At 48.6% G+C, this 21,638-nt stretch overlaps 1 protein-coding gene across 2 annotated transcripts in view; it reads left to right on the top strand.

Annotated features, from left to right (window-relative positions):
* Positions 1–21,638, top strand: part of MEGF6 (multiple EGF like domains 6) — a 278,469-nt gene that overhangs the window by 150,443 nt on the left and 106,388 nt on the right. For both annotated transcript variants that reach the window (XM_075906530.1, XM_075906529.1), the window contains exon 5: positions 3,558–3,680. In XM_075906530.1, coding sequence (XP_075762645.1) covers positions 3,558–3,680 — 123 coding nt within the window. The remainder of the gene's footprint in view (positions 1–3,557; positions 3,681–21,638) is intronic.

Genomic DNA, 21,638 nt, shown 5'->3' with positions numbered 1-21,638 from the left:
GACTGTAAGTTGCCCAGGTACAAAGAGGGGTGGAACATATGTACGCTGTAGCACTTGTTCCCATTGTGGTGGTACTTCTCTGGTGTTCATCACACAAGAGTAATATGGATTTTAATGTATTCTTTTCAGGGACACTAGTCGCAGGCACCAACCCCTCCTTCAGCTTAGGCCCTGCCCCACCTCTTCTTCCCCGCCTTCCTACTTCCCCCCTCCCCCCATGGTGCCTCTTCCCACCCTGTTCAAACCCCTCCCGCAGCATGCTCTCCCCTTTCTCTACCCCATCCCCATAGCCGCTGAACCACTAATTATGGCAGGTGGGAGGTGCCAAGGAGGGGAGGAGGAGTTGATCTGCAGGGCCACCTGCAGGTGTTCAGCACCCGTTATTTTTTCCCATGGCGTCAGCAACTATGGTTGCAGGTTAGGCCACATATCAATGTCTTTCTGGTTTATTTTTATGGAATTCTGGGTGCAAATGTATCAAAATGGCTCTGCTGTTCTTCAACAGAGAGTGAAAGTTTTGCTTTTTAAAGCTGACCTGGAAATTGAACCCTTTCTGTTGGGTAAGTAATGAAATTTGGTCGCAGAAAGATTCTCTTTCTCTCTCTTTCGATGTGTCTCTCGTCTCTGGGAGTATTTGCTGAAATGAGCAGCTGCTGCCAGCTTTTCACAGTGAAGGTGATTCCCTACCGATGCCCAGCAAGAAACAACGAAGCCAAATGCAGTGGGAAAGAGATCCATTCTGCTGAGGCTTAGTAAACCCATGGCTCGTGAAACTTGCTGGCATCCAGAACGGATCAGGAATTAAAAGTCTGAAAATTGGTGCCGAGTATAAAAACAGAAATGGGGTTTTCGATGGAGAAGCTGAGAGGGGCTTTTTGCTTGTTTTCTTTGATAAAGCGAGCAAAACATGCAGAGTTAACTTTTCGTTGGGGATGATCAGTCTTTCTCTAACTTCTGGACTCTTAGCCCTGGTCTACACTACTTTTTTATTTGGAAATAATCCCCCTTAGGTCAAATTTATAAGCGGAGCATCCACACTACCCAGGCTGTTATTTCAAAATAATGGGTTGCTTAATTTGAAATCTGCACTCCTGCTTTTCATCAGGAATAATGCTCCTTCCGAAACAGCTATTTCAAAATAACAGCAGTGTGGACGCTCCGGCACCTCTCTTTTGAAATAACTACTCCCTCGAATAATTCAAACATGTTACTCCCCAGTGCTTCCTGGGGCTGTCAGTTGATGTAGTGTGTCCACATTAACGGAGCTTGCCTGGACTCATTTTGATGCTTCCGTGTAGTGAGGACGCGCGAGTTTGAATCTGTTAAATCAGGAGTCATTACGTTGAACTTAGTAATTTCGAAATAGTTTCCTAGTTAAGTCGTGGCCTTGGTGGTTGGTGAGAGATGGATCCATGTTATCGCTTGAGCTGTCAGGGTCAAGAAAGATTTCCGCTCTTCTCTCTCTGTTGTGTGTGGTTTTGAAGGATCCTGCTCTATACCATTTGAAGATGGTTTTCTCCTGTTTCCGTCTCATCCCCTTGTTCATCACAATCTGCGATGGGTTGGGCAGGAGCTTTCAAATGGGCTCATTAGACTATTGGGAGACTCCCATGGGGTCAGCCAGGTGACGACCTGCTGTGATCGCTCCCATGTGGAAGACTCAGCGGACATACTACCCTGTATCTGTTGCTCTGTGGGACTGTTCATAGATTCGTAGCTCACAAAGGGCCGGGGTCGTTGCCTGGTTTGACGCCCTGCCCTCCGCCCTGCACGTGTGTCTCAGGATGTCCCTGAACCGATCTGTTTGAACTAGAACTTTAGGAGAGGGGCGAGCCTGTTGCAGGGCTGGAGAGCCGCTGGTCATGAGTGCACTGGGGAAACAGAGAAGTTGGCATCAGCTCAGAGTGGTGCTAGTGTCCTGGGGCCCTATGCAGGAATATTTCCCCTGGCACATGATAAAAGTGAATGAGGGGCCCTGTTTCTGCTCTGGATTAGCCTGTTCCTGCCTAGCACCAACTCTGCATCAGATCAACAGAGGGTGGGGCATGAAAAACGAGAGCCCTTCCAAGAGTCCTTGTTGCCCTGTTGGGCACCGGGATGCAGAAAGGGTCATTGTTACTCCGGGATTGATCTGTGCCGCTGGAACAATCTACTTGATGATGTCACCAGTAGAAACCTGCGACCTTAGATGGATCGTAACCCAGGATGTAAAATCCTCGTGAACCGATTACTGGGATCCTGCTCCCGGCTCCCTTCTCCACCCTCTCTTGGAGCTGCCGCTTCCGGTCCCTCTCCCACTTGGGGCTGTCGCCTGCTACTGCCGTCCCTGAGCCAGCAGCCCCAAGCACAGGGTGGAAGGGCGGCTCCTGCTCCTGGGCCCCCCGTGAACGGAGCGACCAGTTCCTAGGCCATGGAAAAGGGGGCTGTCCTGGGTTCCAGTTAACCGGTGATGTTTACCTGGTTCACATGCATAATAGTAAGAAGCATGGGAGGAAAGGCAGGAGCTGAAATAAAAATTCAGAAAATACAAACTATTCCATGTTCTCCAGGAGAGGGCAGTGGGTGTTTAGCACGTTTGGCTAAGAAGTAGCCCGCTCCTACTAAGCAATTACTTTGCTGTATCTTCTTCTTCCTTAGTGCTGCATGAACCAAGCTCCCTGTCCTTCTGCCCTTCTGCAAATCTGTCGTTTTGAGCAGCTCTGGCAACGGGGATCTCTTTGATAAGGGGATTTGGGCAGGAAGGAATGATGCGGCTCTTGCAGTTTTGATGTTTTCTGTTACTTCCCAGTGCACCCGGGTTTTAACGCACGGCAGTTTGGGGTATGTCAGAGCTGCACGTCTAAATTACCCCACGATAGCACTTTCTCGCCTCTTACTATGGCAATAAACTGCTTTCCTAGGACAAGACTGATGATCTGTGTGTTTGTGGCTCTCTCTGAGTGTTGCAGTGAAATCCTTAAACCTGCCGCTAACTGCAGTGCAATTTGATGACGCAACAAGAAGTTTCTTGTCTTCCAACTGCTGACCAACTTAGATCCTGAAATACAAGGATGATGAATCTTTGTGATTTTTATCCTGCAGCTCTTCTTACCCATGCAAATGTCTGGTCTTTTTTTTTTTTTTTTTTAAATAGTGTATGAGGTTCTTTGGATAAAACTCTCCAACTTTGCCTCATAGATAACTTCTGAAAAATACAATGGTGCGCCTGATGCCACCAATCTGTTTTTTTTCATGCACCTATGAGTGGGAAACAGGATATTTGTGAGTGTAAATAAATATCTCTGCGCATGCAAACACATGTACTGCACATTCAGTGGGGTGAGGGCCTGTTTGGTAGCGACATTTTTAATCTTTAAAATGTGTCCCTTTGTATGCACTCGGGAATTATTTTGTAGTTTCCCTTTATTTTTCCCTATTGGCATTAGATTGATTGAATTAAAAATAAAAAAAGAGAAGCGGATGGAAAAGAGACTCCCTTTATCTTGCGTTAATCATCCCTGCAGTTTGGCGCCCCACTGAAATCTCACGTTTCCCCCCCCATGTCTTGTCTCTTTCAGATGTCAACGAATGCGAAGCTGGGAACGGGGGGTGCGAGTCCCAGTGCTGCAATACTATCGGCAGCTTCTACTGCAAGTGCCCCGAAGGGCGGCGGCTGAAGGGAGACGGGAAGGCGTGTGAAGGTAGGAATGGGATGCTGAGGTGGGCCCACCGTGGGGGCCTTGATGAATTCCCTGGGCTCCTCCAGCTGCATGTGATACAAAATTACCTGAGATAGCACAGAGCCCGGTGTAACAGGGTCTACTCCCTGCTCCGGCGCCACCTGCTGGTCACATTGGGAATTAGTTCAGTTGGTTGGATTGCGCCCCCTTCTGGGTGGTGTCCCACCTGTCTCTACTCTGGTGTCGGTAGCCAGATCCACACCGCTCCCTGGCCTGCGTTGTCCTCTGGCAGTGCCCACTGCTCCTTTCTTGCCCTCTTCCCAGGGGGTATCAGCAGTCCTCAGTCCTTCCACCTGCCTGAGTGGTCAACTTCAGCCCCAAAGTCTTGCCCCTTCCCTCAGGGGCAAGCCACAGTCTGTACAGTGTGACTGGTGCAGTGCAAGGAGAAAGGGGGGGCCCAGGCTCATCCACTTCTCTGGGTCCCGACCCAGGGACTCTGTGGCAGCAGCCGCCTCCTGCCCCCCTTCTCTTCCCTTGACTGCTTGTGTTCCCTGGAGTCACCTCCCCGTGACTCTTGCACCTTGTATCAAGGCCACAGCCTGGGCGGTATCAGGCTGGGGCTTCTCTCTAGCTTCCCTGAACCTGCCCAGCTCTGCTCCATCCCAGGTGCCTCTCCCAGGGAGCCAGTCCTCCCTGATCAGGACCCAACTGTCCTCTGCTCTCCTGAGCCGCTCCTTATAAACAGGACTGCTCCAGCAAGCTGCCCTTTGATTGGCTCCCTATAAGCCTCTCTCTGATTGGAAGCAGTTTATACAGGCTCCTTCTGGCCTGCTCTTAAGCTTTTCTCTGCTGGAGTCGGCTATAGCACAACCCCACCAGGCCTTGACAGCTTTATAGCAGAGTCATGCCTAGCGGTTTTACAGAACCCACCAGACTGCCCTGTGATTTGTAGAGTAGGAGTCAGCTGTTCGGGTGGGTGCTTGTAAGGCTACGTCTAGGATACAAAGGTAAGTCGGAAAAAGATATGCAAATTGCGAACCGCAATTTGTGTATCTTTTTCCCCGCTTTTCTGTCGAAAGAGGCTTTTCCGAAATTTGGCACGTCTACACGGTGCCGAATTTCGGAAAAACCCACTCTTTCGACACATCCCTTCTTCCTCGTAAAACAGGGTTAACAGGGATGGTGAAAGAGCATGTCCGCCTTTTTGAAAAATGTTCCAAAAAAGTGGACACATTCTTTGGATGTGGCATACCAGAGGTATCCCGGAAAAGTGCTGCAGTCTAGCTGTACCCTAAGTGTCTGTAGTAATGAGACCCTTCTGCTGTTCAGAATCCTTATCCTCCTTCTTCTGTACCACCCAGCTGTATTTAAAATAGGGCCTTCCACCGAGATTGTGTCTCAAGTAGGGGTGTGAAATTTAGTTTAATCAACTAATTGACTAGTAGAGGGATTTTCCATTGACTAGTCGATTAGTCGATAAGCAGGGGAGCTAACCCCGCAGCAGATCTGCCTTAACTGTATTAAGAGCCAGCATGCCCTTCATACATTTAAAAGGCTGGTGCGCAGCAGGAGGGACCCGGCGCGAGCTGGGTATCAGCTGTCCCAGTTTGTACTGGGTCCCCCCCCCACTGCGCTTCTGATTTTTAAATGGATTAAGAGCCTACAGGATGTCGAGCCGGGAATCAGCTGATTCCTGGCTCACACCCAGTCCTCTCTACCCCCTGCCTCCTCTGCCCCTGCCCATGGAGACAGTGCTGGGGGGAACCAGCTTTTAAGCTGGCTCCCTCCAGCACTGGCTCCTGCTCCCCTCCCCTCCCCTTGCTGCCTTTAGTAGAGGCAGCACGTGGGAGGGGAAGCAACTAGTCGAGGGACTTGTCACTTACATCCCTAGTCTCAGGATGGTTTGCAAGGTAATAATAGTGTACATGGTGTACATAGGAGGGGGGAAAGTAGGAATAATAGAGTTTGGGCAGGCCGGATGGCGGGTGTGAGGGAGATGTGCACACCAGCAGTACTACTGTGGAACGTATAGGAGAGAGGGGACATATTTCGGGGTGGTGTGTGATTGCACATGGAACAATAGAGTTGTCACTTTTGGCCCCAGCAGGGACGGCAGTTCTGTGCCCCTGAGATCACGCCCCTCCCTCCCCGGCAGCATTCTTCTTCTTTTCGTATTTTTGGGGTGCAAAATAAGATGTGAGTCCTCCGGAGAACCAACCCCCTCCCTTCCTGCGAAGGAGTCAGAGGCAATCAGGTTTAGCTTAAACACAGCGTGGCAGACTAGATGGGAACAAGCCTGGGACTTTTGTTTCCTTTATGACAAGAATTGTAACGAGGAGAGCAAATACAAAACATTCCCCTGCTCCATGAGGGATTGCAGCTTAACCGCTTGGCTTCACGTATGCTCTTAATTACAGTACGTCTTTTCTTCCTTCATCGAGGGTGCCTTCCATTGGAAAGCCCCTTCTGGCTACCGGGAGGCAGCAGTGGTATCTTACATATCAGCCAGATTGCCAAGGGAATGAAAGGCCGTTGGCCGGGAGAGGCCATCTGGTCTCTCTCTCTCGTTTTCTCTGTCAGGCAACATGTTATTATCTCATTCCGCAGAGAACTTCCTTGTGCAACGTGAAATCATGGGATGCTCTCTCTTCGGGAATGGGACGGTTCTGTCAGGGCCTGTTCCCAGCTGTGCACTGTCTGTGACTGAAACAGGGTTGCTTTGTGGTTTCACAAAGCTTGGCCTTCTTGACAATGTTTTAGAAACTTTTTGTGCTGAGCTGGTTTTACGTGGGCTGATTTGTTCAGGTCATTCTAGGAAAGGACGGACGCGGAGGCTTGGAAAACAGGTGGTTGGTTGTATCTGTCGTTGAAAGAAGCCTGCTCTGATTAAATAATAGTATGTTGCTGCGTTCTGCACGGATGCACCCAAGTACTAAAGCGAGCATCAGTCGTATAGTTTAACATATTGCAGGACTGACACCACCAGTGGGGACAATTGCTGTAAGAACATTTTCTTTCGTTTCAATGAGGCAGACAGACTTGCTAATTATTTTAGCTTGTTAAATATCCTTGAATCTCTTCAGCTAGGGGCTGGGAGAGGCGAGAGAAAGAGAGAGCGCTCAATGGAGCAATGTAAAATATGTGAATTTGGAGAGACTTCAAGTGAACTTTGGTGGCGTTTCTAATTCTGGAGAGAAATTTATGGTTTTGAGTGGAAATCTGGCAGAATTTGATACCTCATTCTGGGAGGTTGGAGGGTGATTAGCCAGAGAGAAGCCTCTGTTGAAATATTTCTTCGTTTCTTTCCAGTTTCTGCTAATTTACACATGGTGGCTGAAACCTAAAACAAACATCCTGGAAAGGCAGAATTGCCTTGAGTTTTCCAACATCCAATCCAGACTTGACTAAAACAATCTTAAATCAGCCAGCACCTTTGAGGTTTGAGAGTAAGTTAACAGGCCTCAGTGCGGAGCCTGCGATGCCAAAGAAAAGTCGTCTCTGCGCTCAGGCTGAAATCTCCATTCCTTTTGCTCACTTCCACATAAAACACTCCTCTTACAAGGGCTCACAGATTCCTTTTCTGCCGTGACAGACATGCCACTGGGTGCCACCTAAATGGGGATAAACTGGGACTGGCCTTTGAAAACCAAAACTCTCCATTACAATGGTCAGGGGAACGAGAGAAGTGAGTCCAAATGAAAGGGCATCCAGAATATGGGCTGCTAGTGAATTCATGTGTAAAAGCTGCTCCTATAAGGACATATCCAGCTAAGTTGGCCTTTCTAATTTCCAGATGTCCAATTTTTCTTCCTTTGAACTGGAGACATTGTACCGGTGCTAGTGCAGCAGTGGGAAATTAGAAGGAAGATGCTAGCATTGACTCAGCCATGGCATGTCAATGCTGGTACAGGTTGAACCTCTCGTGTCTGGAACTGTCTGGTCTGGCATCCGTGGTCCAGCATGATTTCAGTTAGCTGGACGTCCACTTATCCTGGGTGCGGCCAAGTTCCCTGTGGTCCCATAAAGTTTGTTTATAGCCACCTGTCCTGGCGCTAAGTGTTCTGTGCTGTTATTTAACTCTAATTTACCCCAAATGTCTTGTAAAAGCCCAGTCAGCAGGAAGTGTTGGTGATGCTGCTAGATCACATTGACCTCCTGTGGTCTGGCAAATTCACTGGTTTGGCACCGGCCAGGTCCTGAGGCTGCCGGAGTAGAGAGTTTCAACCTGTGTATTTATGAATAGAAAATCCAATTTCATCTTCCTCTCTGCTTGCTTACTTCAAAGTCCCTGCCATCCTCCTTCTGCCTGATTTCTATACCTTTGTTTTTGTTTTGATGGTGATATAAGAAAATGCCCTTCATCCGAGGTCCAAGCCATTAAAACACAGTGAGATGATGTCCTTTTCCTCATCCCCTGCTGGGAATTCCTTGTCTCGTGGTGTTGCCTAATAGCCGTTTCATACTGGCTGGACACAGAATGTCATTTGAATGCTCCTCCGAGAGTGGCAGAGTTTGTCCAAAGCCATGTAGCTTTCTGTTTGGTGTCAGTACGGTCACCTCTCCTGCAGTCATCTCTGAGGGACGCGTTTTATTTTTGTGCTTAAGTTACGTTTGGAACAGAAGTTTAGCCATGTGATTGAGGGTGCTATGGAATATAATGGGCAGCTCCGTAGCCATTTGGAAGAATTCATAAATCATTCTACAGAGGCCTGATGGTAACGCTCAACTCCCGAGAGGATTAGTCTTAGTTTCTGCTATGTTAGCAGGCTGTAAGGGCTCAGTTTCTGGGCACAGTCAGCAGCAGGGACATCCCACCTGATATCAGCTGCACCCACAGAGGTGGGGAAGGGGTGTCTAGTTTGAGGCTGGGATGAAAACCCGTTTTTGTGGGTCAGGCTTGGACCTGCTGAAGCCATCTGGAGTTTGCCGTTGTCGTGAGAGGGCAGGGGTTTCCCCCAAAACGTCTGTCTTTATATTAGGGGGCCATTCGTCCTGTCGTATAGAGGGCAGTCCTGGTGTTTGCTACTGTGGCCTCTGTCGATACGAACCAGGATACCTCACCTCTGCTTTTGCCTTGAGACCGGTGAAAGGAAGCCGCTGCGGTGCTCCGGCCAGAAAACGCTCAGCAGGCTGGGGTGCTTGGCTACAGCTGCACCTGCAGGTGGCCTGGCTAAGCAGCAGGTAGCCAGGCAGGTGAAAGGGGCTGGCTGGAGGGGTATGCTCCTCCCTCATCTGGGACTGCCCCAGACCCTAGCCCCCCTGCCGGTACCCTTTCGGGAGGGTTGGGATGGAGGGAGGGCTGCAGCCGGATGGACCAGGTCTTCTTCCCTTCCCGCTGACTGCCAGGGAGCAAGGGGAAAGTGCTCAGTTTGTGCCTTCCCCTTACTCCCACCTGCCAGGGGGGCAGAGGAGGATGCAGCAGCCTGTGCACTTTCCCCTCGCTCCCTGGGAGCTGGGGGAAGAAGGAGGAGAGCAGCAGCAACCTGGTATTGGTATTTGCAATTGCAACCCCCCCTCTTTGCAATTGTGCCCTTGCTCCCTCCCCCGCACTCACCCTATACCCCCCCAGCCTTGACTCCTTAACCCCCCACATCCGCCAACTCCTGGGCCCCCTAGGCACTAAATGCAACTGTCTCGATTCTTGAGGTAGCTTGATGGCCTCCCTGCTTTACCTTGCCCCCATCTCCCACTCTGAAGTTGCTCTTTCCACAAACCAGGCAGGAGAGCTGCACTTGTGTGTTCTGTGCAGTGACAGTACGTGTTACCGCCTGCGGTGTAATAGTCTGGGCCCCTGGGTCGTCTGAATATTTCTTCCTCTAGAGCTTGCATTCATCATCAATCATCATCATCATCATCATCATCATCCCGTCTGTGTAGGTTTTGTTGTCTACTGTACGGCCGAGTCGGTCTGTCGGTGAGCAGGCGAGCGAGTCAGTCTGTCGCTTTCTTTGTTCGAGGACTCCTCCGAAAGGGTAAGAGCTTGGAGCACCGAATTCTGTAGGCAGCTTCTTCTCGTCATATCTGAAAGCAAGGTCGGGGTTTGGCTGCGCGGGGCCTTCGTACAGGGACGCATAAAAGTAATTCCCCCTAAATGGGAAGAGCTAGGAGCACCTAATTCAGTATACCGCTTGCTCTTATCATAACTTAAAACAAGGTCAGGGTTTGGTTGTGTGTGGCGGGGGGGCTCAATCAAGCTCTTCCCCCCATGCATACGGGGATGCATAAAACCATACCGAAAAGAGACAGAATCACCAAGCAGGAGAAAGCGCCTGGTTGGGGGTGGCCCTACTTTGGGACTGCCCTAGTCTCGAGATTCTCACTCCCCATGCACCATTTAGGAAGGGCGGGGGGGGGGGAGCTAAAACTCCCCCCGGATTCATATGGGAACATTGCTGGCTGTGACCTTTCATCAGGGAGTGACAGGAAAGTGCCCAGTTTGCTGCATTCCTCACTCTGGCTGGGGAGCATAGGAGGCAGACGAACCAGGACCTGCCCCAGGCCGGAGACATGCACCCAGGAGCGGCCTGAGGTGGGCTGCAGCAGCTGGTGCCCCAGGCGGAACGCGCAATTGGCACCCCCACAGGGCCGTCAGTCCATTGACGTCATCATCAGGCACCCCGGGTGCTCTGTGATGTCATCACCGGGCGCCCCATTGAAGGCGGTGCCCTAGGCAGGGGCCGAGTCCACCTATAGTCACAGGCTGCCCCTGCATGCACTCCTCCCCTAGCTGTGCCCACTGGAGCTGCAGCAGCCATGGAGAGGCACTTCTCACCTGGCCCCAAGTTGCTGTGTTGAGAGAGGACCAGGGCTGTCCTCTTTCCAGGGGGCAGCCTGCGGACGAACCCCTCCTCCGCAGCCCCACCCTCAAGCAGTGACTGAGTGAAGAAAAACAAACATTAATTGACTTAAGGACCTGAGCAAGGCCGGGTAAATCTTCTACTATTGATACGGGAGGATTGTCACGTTTTGTAATAGAATTATCATCTGTTTCCTGCAACTGATTTGCTTCGTCAGAGGAAGCAGAAACGATTCCAAGTCATTAACAAACATAACTGACATGCTGGGAGAGAGTGAACATTGGTTTGGACATCGAGGAATTTTTGAGAAAAAAATGTTGCCTCTGTGCCAGTTTGGTGTATTTATCATGTTTTGTAGAAAATAGCTGAAAAGTATTTCCTGGCGTCTTACATGCACTATCAAGATGTGTGAAATAAATAGCGTTGGCCTTAGCGGAGCCAAGTTACGGCATTTTGAATTTCCCCAGAATCCTCTAGACAAGGATTTGTTTCTCAGATGATTGAAGGGGTTCGTGATACTAGTGGGAGTGAACCAACCAAGTACAGACCCTTGGGAGCCGTTATACAATACAAATGAACAAAATGATTTGGCTAAAATTAAAATTGACGTGAACCTTGGCCCAAACTTAGACTCCACTCAACTTTTTGTTTTGTTTTTCAATAGCGAGGACCATAAAGGGCAGACGTTTCATGAGCAAGTCAGTTCCTGTGGCATTTCCAGTCCTGTCTACACTGACTTGTGAGATGTCCAGCACCTGTCTCTTATGATATCATCAGTCCAGTTTCCATACTAACGTGGGTTGAATGACCTCATCCAAAGCCTTGGAGTCTGACGCGCCAAAATTGTGACCCTTGAGTGGTCACGTATACCTGTGCAAAGTGGTTTCTGATTTGGGTGGTGGTGTACATGACATTTGTGTTCACTTTCATCATCACCATCATCATCAGCAACTATGGGCTCAATGCCCATTGGAGTCCGATGCCTCCCTCGCTATTTCCTTCCATCTTTCCCTGTCCAGTGCGGAGTGGCTTAGTTTCTGTAGACGAGCTCTGCACCAATCTACTATATTATCTCCCCATTCTCTGTGGGGTCTTCCCCCCCTATTCGGACCATCCATTATGCCGAATACAGGATCTTCACTTTTTGCTCGTCGTTCATTCTGCAGATATACCTGAGTAGCTGTAGCTTCCATTGTATCACCTTCTGCGGTAGGTTCTCTTTTGTCTGTGTCTTCCTATAGAATTCCTTGTTGGTGACCTTCTGTATCTATCCTAGGATCTTTCCATAACACCAATATCCTTCGAACGCCAATATCCTTCTCTTCCAGTCTTTCATTATCACCCATATCTCACATCCGTACAACATGCTGCTGAATACACACACTCAGCTTTGTTCGTTTGGGTGTAATTGTAAGGCTTCCTCCGGGTGTCCAGGACTGTGAGTCACTTCACTGCTTCCTGCAAAGGGAGTCTTTCTTGTAGGTACAGCCTATCACAGAGTTGGGTAATAATTTTAGATGGAGGGGCCACTTCGCTAATTTTTGAAGTGTCCTCGGGCTGCCCCGAAAGGGGCGGGGCCTTTGGAGGAATGGGTGGGGCCAAGAAATTTCTATGCTCCCCCTCGCACTGACCCTGATTTGTCTGGGGGTGAGGGAGCATGTGAAGTCTTTCCTGTCTTCCCTCCCCTTCCTGCCTAGAGAAAACTGCCCGGTGTTCTGAACAGCTGACAGTGCCTTCTAGGCACCTGCCCCCTTGCAGGGCAGGAGGAGACGTGGCGAGCTCCCCCCACTCCCAGGCAAATCAGGGCCTGGGAGTGGGAGGAGCACACAAAGTCTCTTGCTCCCTGCCCCTGCCCCTGCCCCTGCCCTGCAAGGAATGCATGGCTCTTTCACTCTAAGTGCCACGCACCCCATGCAGGACAGGAGGAAACTTCCCCACTCCCCTTCCCCTAGGCCCTGATTGGCCTCGAGGCGAGGGAGTGGCAGGGTGTCCGTGGGCCAGATCCACTGGCTTGGTTGGCTGGAATCGGCCCGCAGAGGCCCCTTTGCCCACCCCTGGCCTATCAGCTGCCAGATACCGCCAGCCCTTCTGCCATTCAACCATTCCCCTCAGAGTTCTGCCAGCTCTTACCTTGCCTTGCAGATATCAAAAGACATACCCCAGCCCCAAGCCCATATAAGCACATTCCCAGCAGAGTTCAGCCCCCGTTGCTGGATACTCACAAAAGCTCATGTATTTCCTTCAGCTGAGGAATCGCACATTGCTTAATAACACAACTCTGAGATGTATTTATAACGGGAAGATTTACACAACATCACTTGGGTACTTAACAGCTTGGGGCCAGGTGAGGAGCACCTCTCCATGGCTGCTGTAGCTGCAGCAGGCACAGCCAAGGGAGGTGGGGGACAGACAGACACATAGACAAATAGACACACAAACAGATACACTCTGTTAAATATATAGTAGATAGCTGTCCCCTTCTCCACCCTGACCCCTGTTGGCCCAGTGGGGATATAACTGTCCCAGTCCCCAGCTCTGACTCCTTGCTGCCCCCTGTGGTCATTCTACAGTATAACTGACCCCCGCTATGAAGCCCCTCCCTTTCAGTTCATGAGAAACAATCACATTCCAGGCACATCCCATTTTTCTGGCACAACTGAACCCTGACCTTGCTTTAAATTACAATAAGAGGAATCTGCTTACCAAATTTGGTGATCCTAGCTCTTACCACTTAGGAGGAGTTCTTGAACATACGGACTCACAGACGGACAGACAGATGCACGTTTCTAAAATACATAGTAAGATAAAACCAAGAACAACTTTAATAAGACAGAACAGAGAATGAAAGACTCAAAGGAGCAGTGAGGAAGCAGGTTGGAAACAACACAGTTACAAACGAAACAAGGGAACAACACTCTTCTTGGAGTCCGAACTTAACTTTGACATGCTAAATTCCCTCTCTGAAGTAAGCATCACCATCCAGCAAGGTAGGGATCCTTTGTTCTTGCGTGCATAAAGTGTTCTCTTTCTTGTTTCCTCAGTGATAGATAATGGGGTGCTGCCCCTATTCCCACAGATATAGTTCAGAAAACCTTTGAAGTGTGTCTTAAAGTGCTCCCCCAGAAAACACTCTTCTCCCCCTCCGCTTTTTCCCCTGTGTGCTCTTTCCTGGTTGATGTCACAGATTTCTGTTATGTAGCTCCTATTGTTATGTAGCTCCTATTGTAGGCTTACAATGGTTAATTGATGTCACAGAAAGGGATAGGTGAATAGACATGCTTTGGGTTAAAAAAAGAGCTAGATAAATTCATGGAGGTTAGGTCCACCAATGACTATTAGCCAGGATGGGTGGGGATGGTGTTCCTAGCCTCTGTTGTCAGGGCCGGGAATGGATGGCAAGGGATGGATCACTAGCTGATTTCTCGTTCTGTTCATCCTCTGTGGGCCACCTGGCATTGGCCACTGTCGGTAGACAGGACACTGGGCTAGATGGACTTTTGGTCTGACCCAGTCTGGCCATTCTTATGTTCTCATGTCGGGCAGAAAACCCAGTTCTGAACTCTGCTTTGTTTCATTTTCATTGTGTACACATATCTCCTTGTATAGTGCCCGTACATCCCCTTTGTGACGATATTCATACCAGCGTGCCACTGGCTTTCATGGGACACCTGACAAGACACTGTTTATGGATAAATACTGTGAAAGTGGTATCGATGTAATGAGTTTGTCAGGCCTCAGAAATCACTTTTACAAAACAGTGAACCCTTTGCCCCCTGGCATTGAGGGGCTCTGAAGGTCGCAGTAAATAACTATTCCAGGGCCAAAATAGTGATGAATCATAGGACTAGGGTTGAGCTCATCGGCAAAAATTCTCATTCCTGTGGCAGGGCGTACTCTCCTTCTTCTGAAGCAGTTTGCCTTTGCTCCTTATTTGTACATCAGAACCAGAAATCACCCTCAGATGCCCTGTTTGTTAAGGGGGATGTAAAAGAAGAGTTAATGGGCCTAGATCCACTTTTGCACATTTTTTAAGGACACAGGAGACACAGAGATAGTTGAAGTTTGAAACTTGCTTTTGTTACTGGATGTCCCGTTGGACTTTGAATTAAACAACCTGGACTCCAAAGCGGAAGGAGTTCAACATCCTGTTCTCGTTGTTGCTTCCATGTTAGAATTCACCTCTTTGCTAAGAACCTGAACCATGGGGGCAAAGGTTGATGTTTTACCATCTCCGCCATGTGATTTGATTAATGGCCCTTGCAATATTTCAGTGACACCAAATCGCAGGTCCCTTTTGGGTTGTCCTCCTTGCTGTATCAGTTACACAGCTGCACATCAGCGGGAGCCTGGGGGAGAAGTGAAAACTTCAGGACTTGATGTTTGAATTCAGGGCAGGAAACTTTACAAAAAACACTTTAATCTCAAGGACCTGCTGTGAGCACTTGGCAGCCCAGAGACAGATGTAATTTAATTCTTGGGGAACCACATGCCTTTCTCTAATTAGTATTGGAGGGATTTGTTACATTGAGTCCCTCACAGCAAAAAGAGATCAACGATGCGAAATGCAGTTGAAACAAAAAGAAGAGGAAAAAAGTCACTTCTTCCATTGCTTGAGAGTGACCGGTGAACGATTGGGATCTAAGAAGCAGGGATGCAAGCCGGAGGGAAGGGTAAAATTTCTGGGAAGTGATTGGCTATCCTAGAGTTTGACAGTTTTGACTGACTTTAATGACACACCGAGAAGCTGTCCTGCAACATCTTCCGCAGATGCGTGATCTTTCAATTAACTCCCGCCATCTGGCATGTTAGCAGTGCCCTTCAGGCGACTGAATTGGAAGGAACATTTCTTTTTCGCAAGTAAAACATAATCTGTTTTTAAAATGAGTTTGCCACTGGTGCTTGGCTCTGGATTGGCAGCCCTTAGGACAGAAGCCCTCTTCTCCATGAAACAGGTACAGCCCAAGAAGTACGTTTCCATACTGTTTTCACCCAGCAGCTGTGGGGAGCACGTCTAGACAGAAGAACTTCCATGAATTATTCAGTCCTGTTTGTTTTTTTCTGCTGAGACTACCACCAATGGAGCCGTTTGGTGTTGGGAAGTACCCAACTATGAATTAGAGGGAGGCTGCCAAACTTACTTCGTTATTAGATTTTCCAGGCATTGCTGGGGTCCTTAACTCAATTAAGTTTGGTTTTCTGGGAAATAAAATGAAAATGTCCAGGCTTCATTTCAATCGTTGCCCTGAGGTGGGGCTGGGAAGGAGGGGTTCAGAAGGCCGGATCTCCCAGAGAGAGAGAGGATAACTCCAGCCCTCTCTCGCTGCAGCAGCTTGGGGCCAGGTGGTAAACATCTCTCCATGGCTGCTGCAGCTTCAGCAGGCACAGCCAGAACCTTTCATCTGCCTGGTGATTCTGTCTCTTTTCTGTCAACTTTTATGAGACACAATCCCATTCCAGGCACATCCCATTGTCCTGGCACAACCAAACCCGGACCTTGCTGTAAGTTATGATAAGAGGAAACTGTCTACTGAATTTGGTTGTCCTAGTCTAATCTGCACATCTATACTGTAGGGATGTTGGATATCTTTTAAGATAATCATCATGTAACCGCACCAAATCTTAGAGGTTTTACAACTATTGGATAATCTCCAGGGGAGTGGCTGGCAGGCACTCCAGGCCCCTCTCCCGGGGATGCATGTGAATGTGGATATCTGCAGCTCATTTTTGCAGATAAGATGCAAAATTTTGTATCTGCACAGCTGTGGGGATAGGGATCCAATACAAAATTAAGAACTCCTCTAAACAGTGGTGCATGAAGTACTGTGTACTGAACATGACTTGCCAGAGGTTCCCAAACCTCCAGAGTGTGGTCTTCACAAACTGTTAGTTTTAGGTCATCTGTCTAAATATTACTCGGAGTCTTGTGTGGCACCTTAAAGACTAAGGGTATGTCTACACTACCACCCTAGTTCGAACTAGGGTGGTAATGTAGGCAACCGGAGTTGCAAATGAAGCCCGGGATTTGAATTTCCCGGGCTTCATTTGCATAAAGCCGGGTACCGCCATTTTTAAATGTCCGCTAGTGCAGACTCCGTGCCGCGCGGCTACACGCGGCATGGACTAGGTAGTTCGGACTAGGCTTCCTAGTCCGAACTACTGTTACTCCTCATGAAACGAGGAGGAACGTTAGTTTGGACTAGGAAGCCTAGTGAAATGAGGAGTAACTGTAGTTCGGACTAGGAAGCCTAGTCCTAACTACTTAGTCCATGCCGCGTGTAGCCGCGCGGCACGGAGTCCGCACTAGCGGACATTTAAAAATGGCGGCGCCTGGCTTTATGCAAATGAAGCCCGGGAAATTCAAATCCCGGGTTTCATTTGCAACTCCGGTTGCCTACATTACCACCCTAGTTCGAACTAGGGTGGTAGTGTAGACATACCCTAACAGATTTAATTGGGCATGAGGTTTTGTGGGTGAAAACCACTTTGTCAGATGTGAAAATTACAGGGGGGGGGGTGCGTGCGTGTGTGTAAATTTCCACTCCAGTGCAGCTGAGAGAGTGTTTTTTACCCACAAAAATTTATGCTCAAATACATTTCTAAGGCTATGTCTTCATTAAACAGAAGATCAACGCTGCCATGATTGATCTTCTGAAGTTTGATTTAGCTGGTCTAGTTAAGTCTTGCTAAATCGAATGTAGAGGGCACCCCCATCAGTGGCTGGTACTCCTGTTTCTGTGAGGAGTGAGAGAAGCTGACAGGAGCATTCGCTTCCATCAGCTTCCTGCTACGAGGAAGGCGGGGAAACTTGAAACTAGGTACGTCAACTCCAGGAACGTAATTAACATAGCTGGAGTTGCGTATCTTGATTTGACCTTCCCTTTTAGTATGGACTAACCTTAGGCTTTAAGGTGTCACAGGACTCCTCATTGTTTTTGCAGATACAGAGTAACACGGTTGCCCCTCTGAGACTAAATATTACTTTTTTTTCATGGAAGAAGCATCTCTGAACTGTTGAAACCCTTCTAAAGACAGGGGCATCATCTGAAATGAAATTTCAAATTTTAGCTAGCTTTTGTGAAACATACAATTCAGCACAAAAGGAGCTCTATTTATTTAATTATCAACTAACATTTTCCTTATGCATATTTAGAAGAGTTCAGAAATCTGTCTGGAACACATTTGGGCATTCAGCAAGGCCTGGTATGTGTTAAATTTCCTGTGCTGTTTATTTACGTGTCTCTTCCAAAGCCAATGTTATAGCACAGCACAGTGATAGAACAGCTGAGTGGCTAATCTGAACAGTCAAAATGTCATAGCTCAACACATTGGAACCTAGGCTTCCTCTAAGTGTGGACAAAGAGCCGAGCGGTGCCAAACCTCTTCATAGCAAAGGTTAGTAGGGAGTCAAAGTGACGAGTGAACACTGTATAAACCGAATCACTCAGTAGTTTTGCTGCTTCTGCTTTGTGCAGTCTCTAAATCTAGGTGAAGCTTCCTCTGTTCTGTCTTTAAATCCCCAGATTATTCTGGAATCCATGTTAGACTAATCTGAGTTTGATCAGGAATTCAGGAAATTTAATGCATACCAATGCTGTACCCCAGTTCATCCACTGATGATACTAAAGGTATAAGCATTTCCTCCTCTTTTTAATACAGGTTGAACCTCACTAATCTGGCACCCTTAGGACCTGACGGGTGCCAAACCAGAGAATTTGCCGGACCACAGGAGGTCAATATTGTAGCGAGTAGATCGCTTTTTATTTGTATGTCTCCAAGGGGGATACATGGAGCAATGCTTGCAGTGCTGCTTAATAATGTCTTCCACACAGAGTGCAGCGGCGGTCAAAAAGGCAAATAGGATGCTAGGAATTATTAGGAAAGGGATAGAAAATAAGACCCAGAATATCTTCCTGCCCCTGTATAAAACTATGGTACGCCCACATCTTGAATACTGTGTACAGATGTGGTCTCCTCACCTCAAAAAAGATATTTTGGCCTTGGAAAGGGTTCCAAAAAGGGCAACTAAAATGATTAGGGGTTTGGAACGGGTCCCATATGAGGAGAGGCTAAAGAGACTGGGACTTTTCAGTTTAGAAAAGAGGAGACTGAGGGGGGATATGATAGAGGTCTATAAAATCATGAGTGGTGTGGAGAGGGCTGATAAAGAAAAGTTATTTATTAGTTCCCATAATAGAAGAACTAGAGGACACCAAATGAAATTAACGGGTAGCAGGTTTAAAACTAATAAAAGGAAGTTCTTCTTCACACAGTGTGTTGTCAACCTGTGGAACTCCTTGCCAGAGGAGCCTGTGAAGGCTAGGACTATAATAGAGTTTAAAGAGAAGCTGGATAAATTCATGGAGGTTAGGTCATAAAAGGCTATTAGCCAGGGGATAAAATGGTGTCCTTGGCCTCTGTTTGTCAGAGGCTGGAGAGGGATGGCAGGAGACAAATCGCTTGATCATTGTCTTCGGTCCACCCTCTCTGGGGCACCTGGTGCTGGCCACTGTAGGTAGACAGGATACTGGGCTAGATGGACCTTTGGTCTGACCCAGTACGGCCGTTCTTATGTTCTTATGTCTGACTGTACTGATACACCCTATATAAGCATACCCAAGTGGCACAAGGAAGTAAGATAAAGCATAAAAACAATGCTCACGCTTAGCAGTGTTACCAGAACTTCCACTGTTTCCTGGGTTCTGAGAAGACATTTAGGAGTAAATTAGAGCTACTAAAATCATGCCAGACCCTGGATGTTGCTGGACCAGAAAGTGCTGGATTAGAGAAGGTAAAGCCTGGACCATTTGAAATGAATTGCATATGGCTCTGGTTCTATTAATGCACTTTGGGTCTAACTGTTATCTATTAAAATATGAACCTTTTTTTTAGCATAATTAGCTAGGTGCCTAGCATAGAATATGGGCATTTGAGTAGAAATAGAGCAGAAGGCTCCGAACAGAAGGCCCCGAGTCTGGACTTTGGGCTTCTAGTCCGGGCTCTGCCACTAATTCACTGTCAGCTTTGTGCCTCAGTTTACCTGTGTACACATGTGCCTCAGTCCTCTCCTGATTGTGCATTGGAAATGACTGCAACACTTGTTAAAACACTGAAGATTGGTAGCAGCATTAAGAACTGGAGTCCGCTGTTTTAGTCACAGCAAGCATGCTGTTTGGGCAGTGACAGGGCAAACTATCCTCACGCAAACTAATCAATGCGCTTCCCATCTGACCTGGCATGAACACCTGTGGGGCGTATTTGTTCCTTTCGTGCTACCGTCTCGTTGCAAGTGAGCACTTGTCTGGGGAGAACAAAGTGTGGGCCATGGCTTTGTTCCCGGGACAAGGCAACAAGCTCGCATCATTTGTCCTTCTCCCTGCCTGTCAGGTACCTCCCCAAAGGCTAAAATACCTGGAGCAGTTCATCGGGCTACATCACTGCGTGCAAGGCAGCGCTGCAGCTGTAATTACAGTGCGCTAGCTATGAAGGGGCTTGGCAATATTTGCCAGCAATGGCACCCAGACTGCCACTGACCCGGAGAAGCACCTGCGTGACACTGGTGTGTTCCCAGGGTTCACAAGCGCCAACACGCAGCTGGGGGATTTGTGCAGAGAGAGTTGTGAATGCACTGACTGTCAATCGCGCTGACAAACGAGAGGCATCCATCCTCTGCCTCTTTGGCATCAGCACATTAAGAGTCAGTATTACCCTCCAATGCATTCGTGGGCACGCAGGTGTACAGACTCAAACAGCTTTGCTAAATGCTTCCAACCTGTGGCTCAGGGTTCAAAGTACAGCCACACAGGTGGGATTGCTGACACCACCTGCATTTTTTTCCCCTCTGTGAAGTTGCTTTGAACAGGTTGAACCTCTCTTGTCCAGAACTCTCATATCTGGAAACACCCGTCGTCCAGCATGATTTCAGTTAGACACATGTCCACTTTTCATGGGGGTGGCCAAGTGTCCCGCAGTCCCATGTAGTTTGTTTACAGGTACCAGGCCTGGCTGTCAGTGTTCTGTGCTGTGATTTAGCTCTAATTCACCCTTCAATGTCCTCTGAAAGCACAGAAAGCAGTGGAAGTGTTGGTAATGCTGCTAGAAAACACTGATCTCCCGTGGTCCGGAAAACTCTCTTGTTCAAAACTGGTCTGGTCCTGAGGGTGCTGGACAAGAGAGCTTCAACCTGGACTAGAAGGTCTCTTCATGCAGTGTCTTCAGTTTCCACTAACGGTGGGCTGTGATGCGCTGGAATTGGTTGATGCTTTCTTCAGGGCCTCCTACAGGACTGGTTCACTTCACAAGCCAGCTCTGCTCAGTTGTTCTCCTGGAACGGTTCTGGGGAAAGCACAATCTCCGTGGAGCAGGGTTGGACTGAAAGCATTTCCAGTGCTTGCCAATTCCTATTCCTTCAGCTAAGGTCACCTTGCAGGGGTAGCCTTTAAGACTAGGGAATAGAATGAAAATCAGACACACAATAGCAGCTGGGATATTGATGGCCAAAAGCATTAACCCTAGAACAGACCAGGCTGCCCCAGGGACAGGAAGAAACACAGCAGCAGGGGAGGGACAGGTGAAGACATGGCAGTAGGGAAAAGGGGAAGACGAGGAGACAGGCATCCCTGACTGCACACTTGGTATGCCAATGAAATGCAGCACATGGGGCTGAGCCCACGCCGTGGGGGGAAGGGGAAAATGGGTCAATGCTGCAGAAGAATCTGGATGGCTGCAATGTGTCCGGGCAGCATGAGAGAGAGAGAAGCAGCGGTTATGGGGAGAGACATGGGGAGCATGGGCTTTTGCTCTCATTCCCTATTGTAGGCGCTCTAAGCCACGCTCCCTATGATGCATGGCGATTGTAACCTTACAGATATTTATGGCTTGGAGAGGGACCTCCTACCTCCGTGTAGCTAACGGCTGGTCTGTGGCTGTCCTCCTCCTTTCCCAGCCCTGGAACGGTCAATCCATTTGCTTAAAACAAACTGAACGCTGAGTGGAACCAAAAAGAAAAGTTCCCCTGTGCGAGGGAATGGTACAAGTAGATTATTATGGCACTTTCATACTGTTCTCTAAAAAGCAGGGGTGGGTAGTAACTTTTTCAGGGGTGGGCCATTTCATGAATTTTGATAGGTGGTGATGGGCCGGTTCTGTCCTGTAAGGGGTGGGGCCTCAAGTGGAAGGGGCGGGG

The sequence above is a fragment of the Pelodiscus sinensis genome, chromosome 23 (assembly GCF_049634645.1).
Source record: "Pelodiscus sinensis isolate JC-2024 chromosome 23, ASM4963464v1, whole genome shotgun sequence".
In the NCBI taxonomy this organism is placed as follows: domain Eukaryota; kingdom Metazoa; phylum Chordata; order Testudines; family Trionychidae; genus Pelodiscus; species Pelodiscus sinensis.
This window is presented reverse-complemented; position numbering and strand designations above follow the sequence as displayed.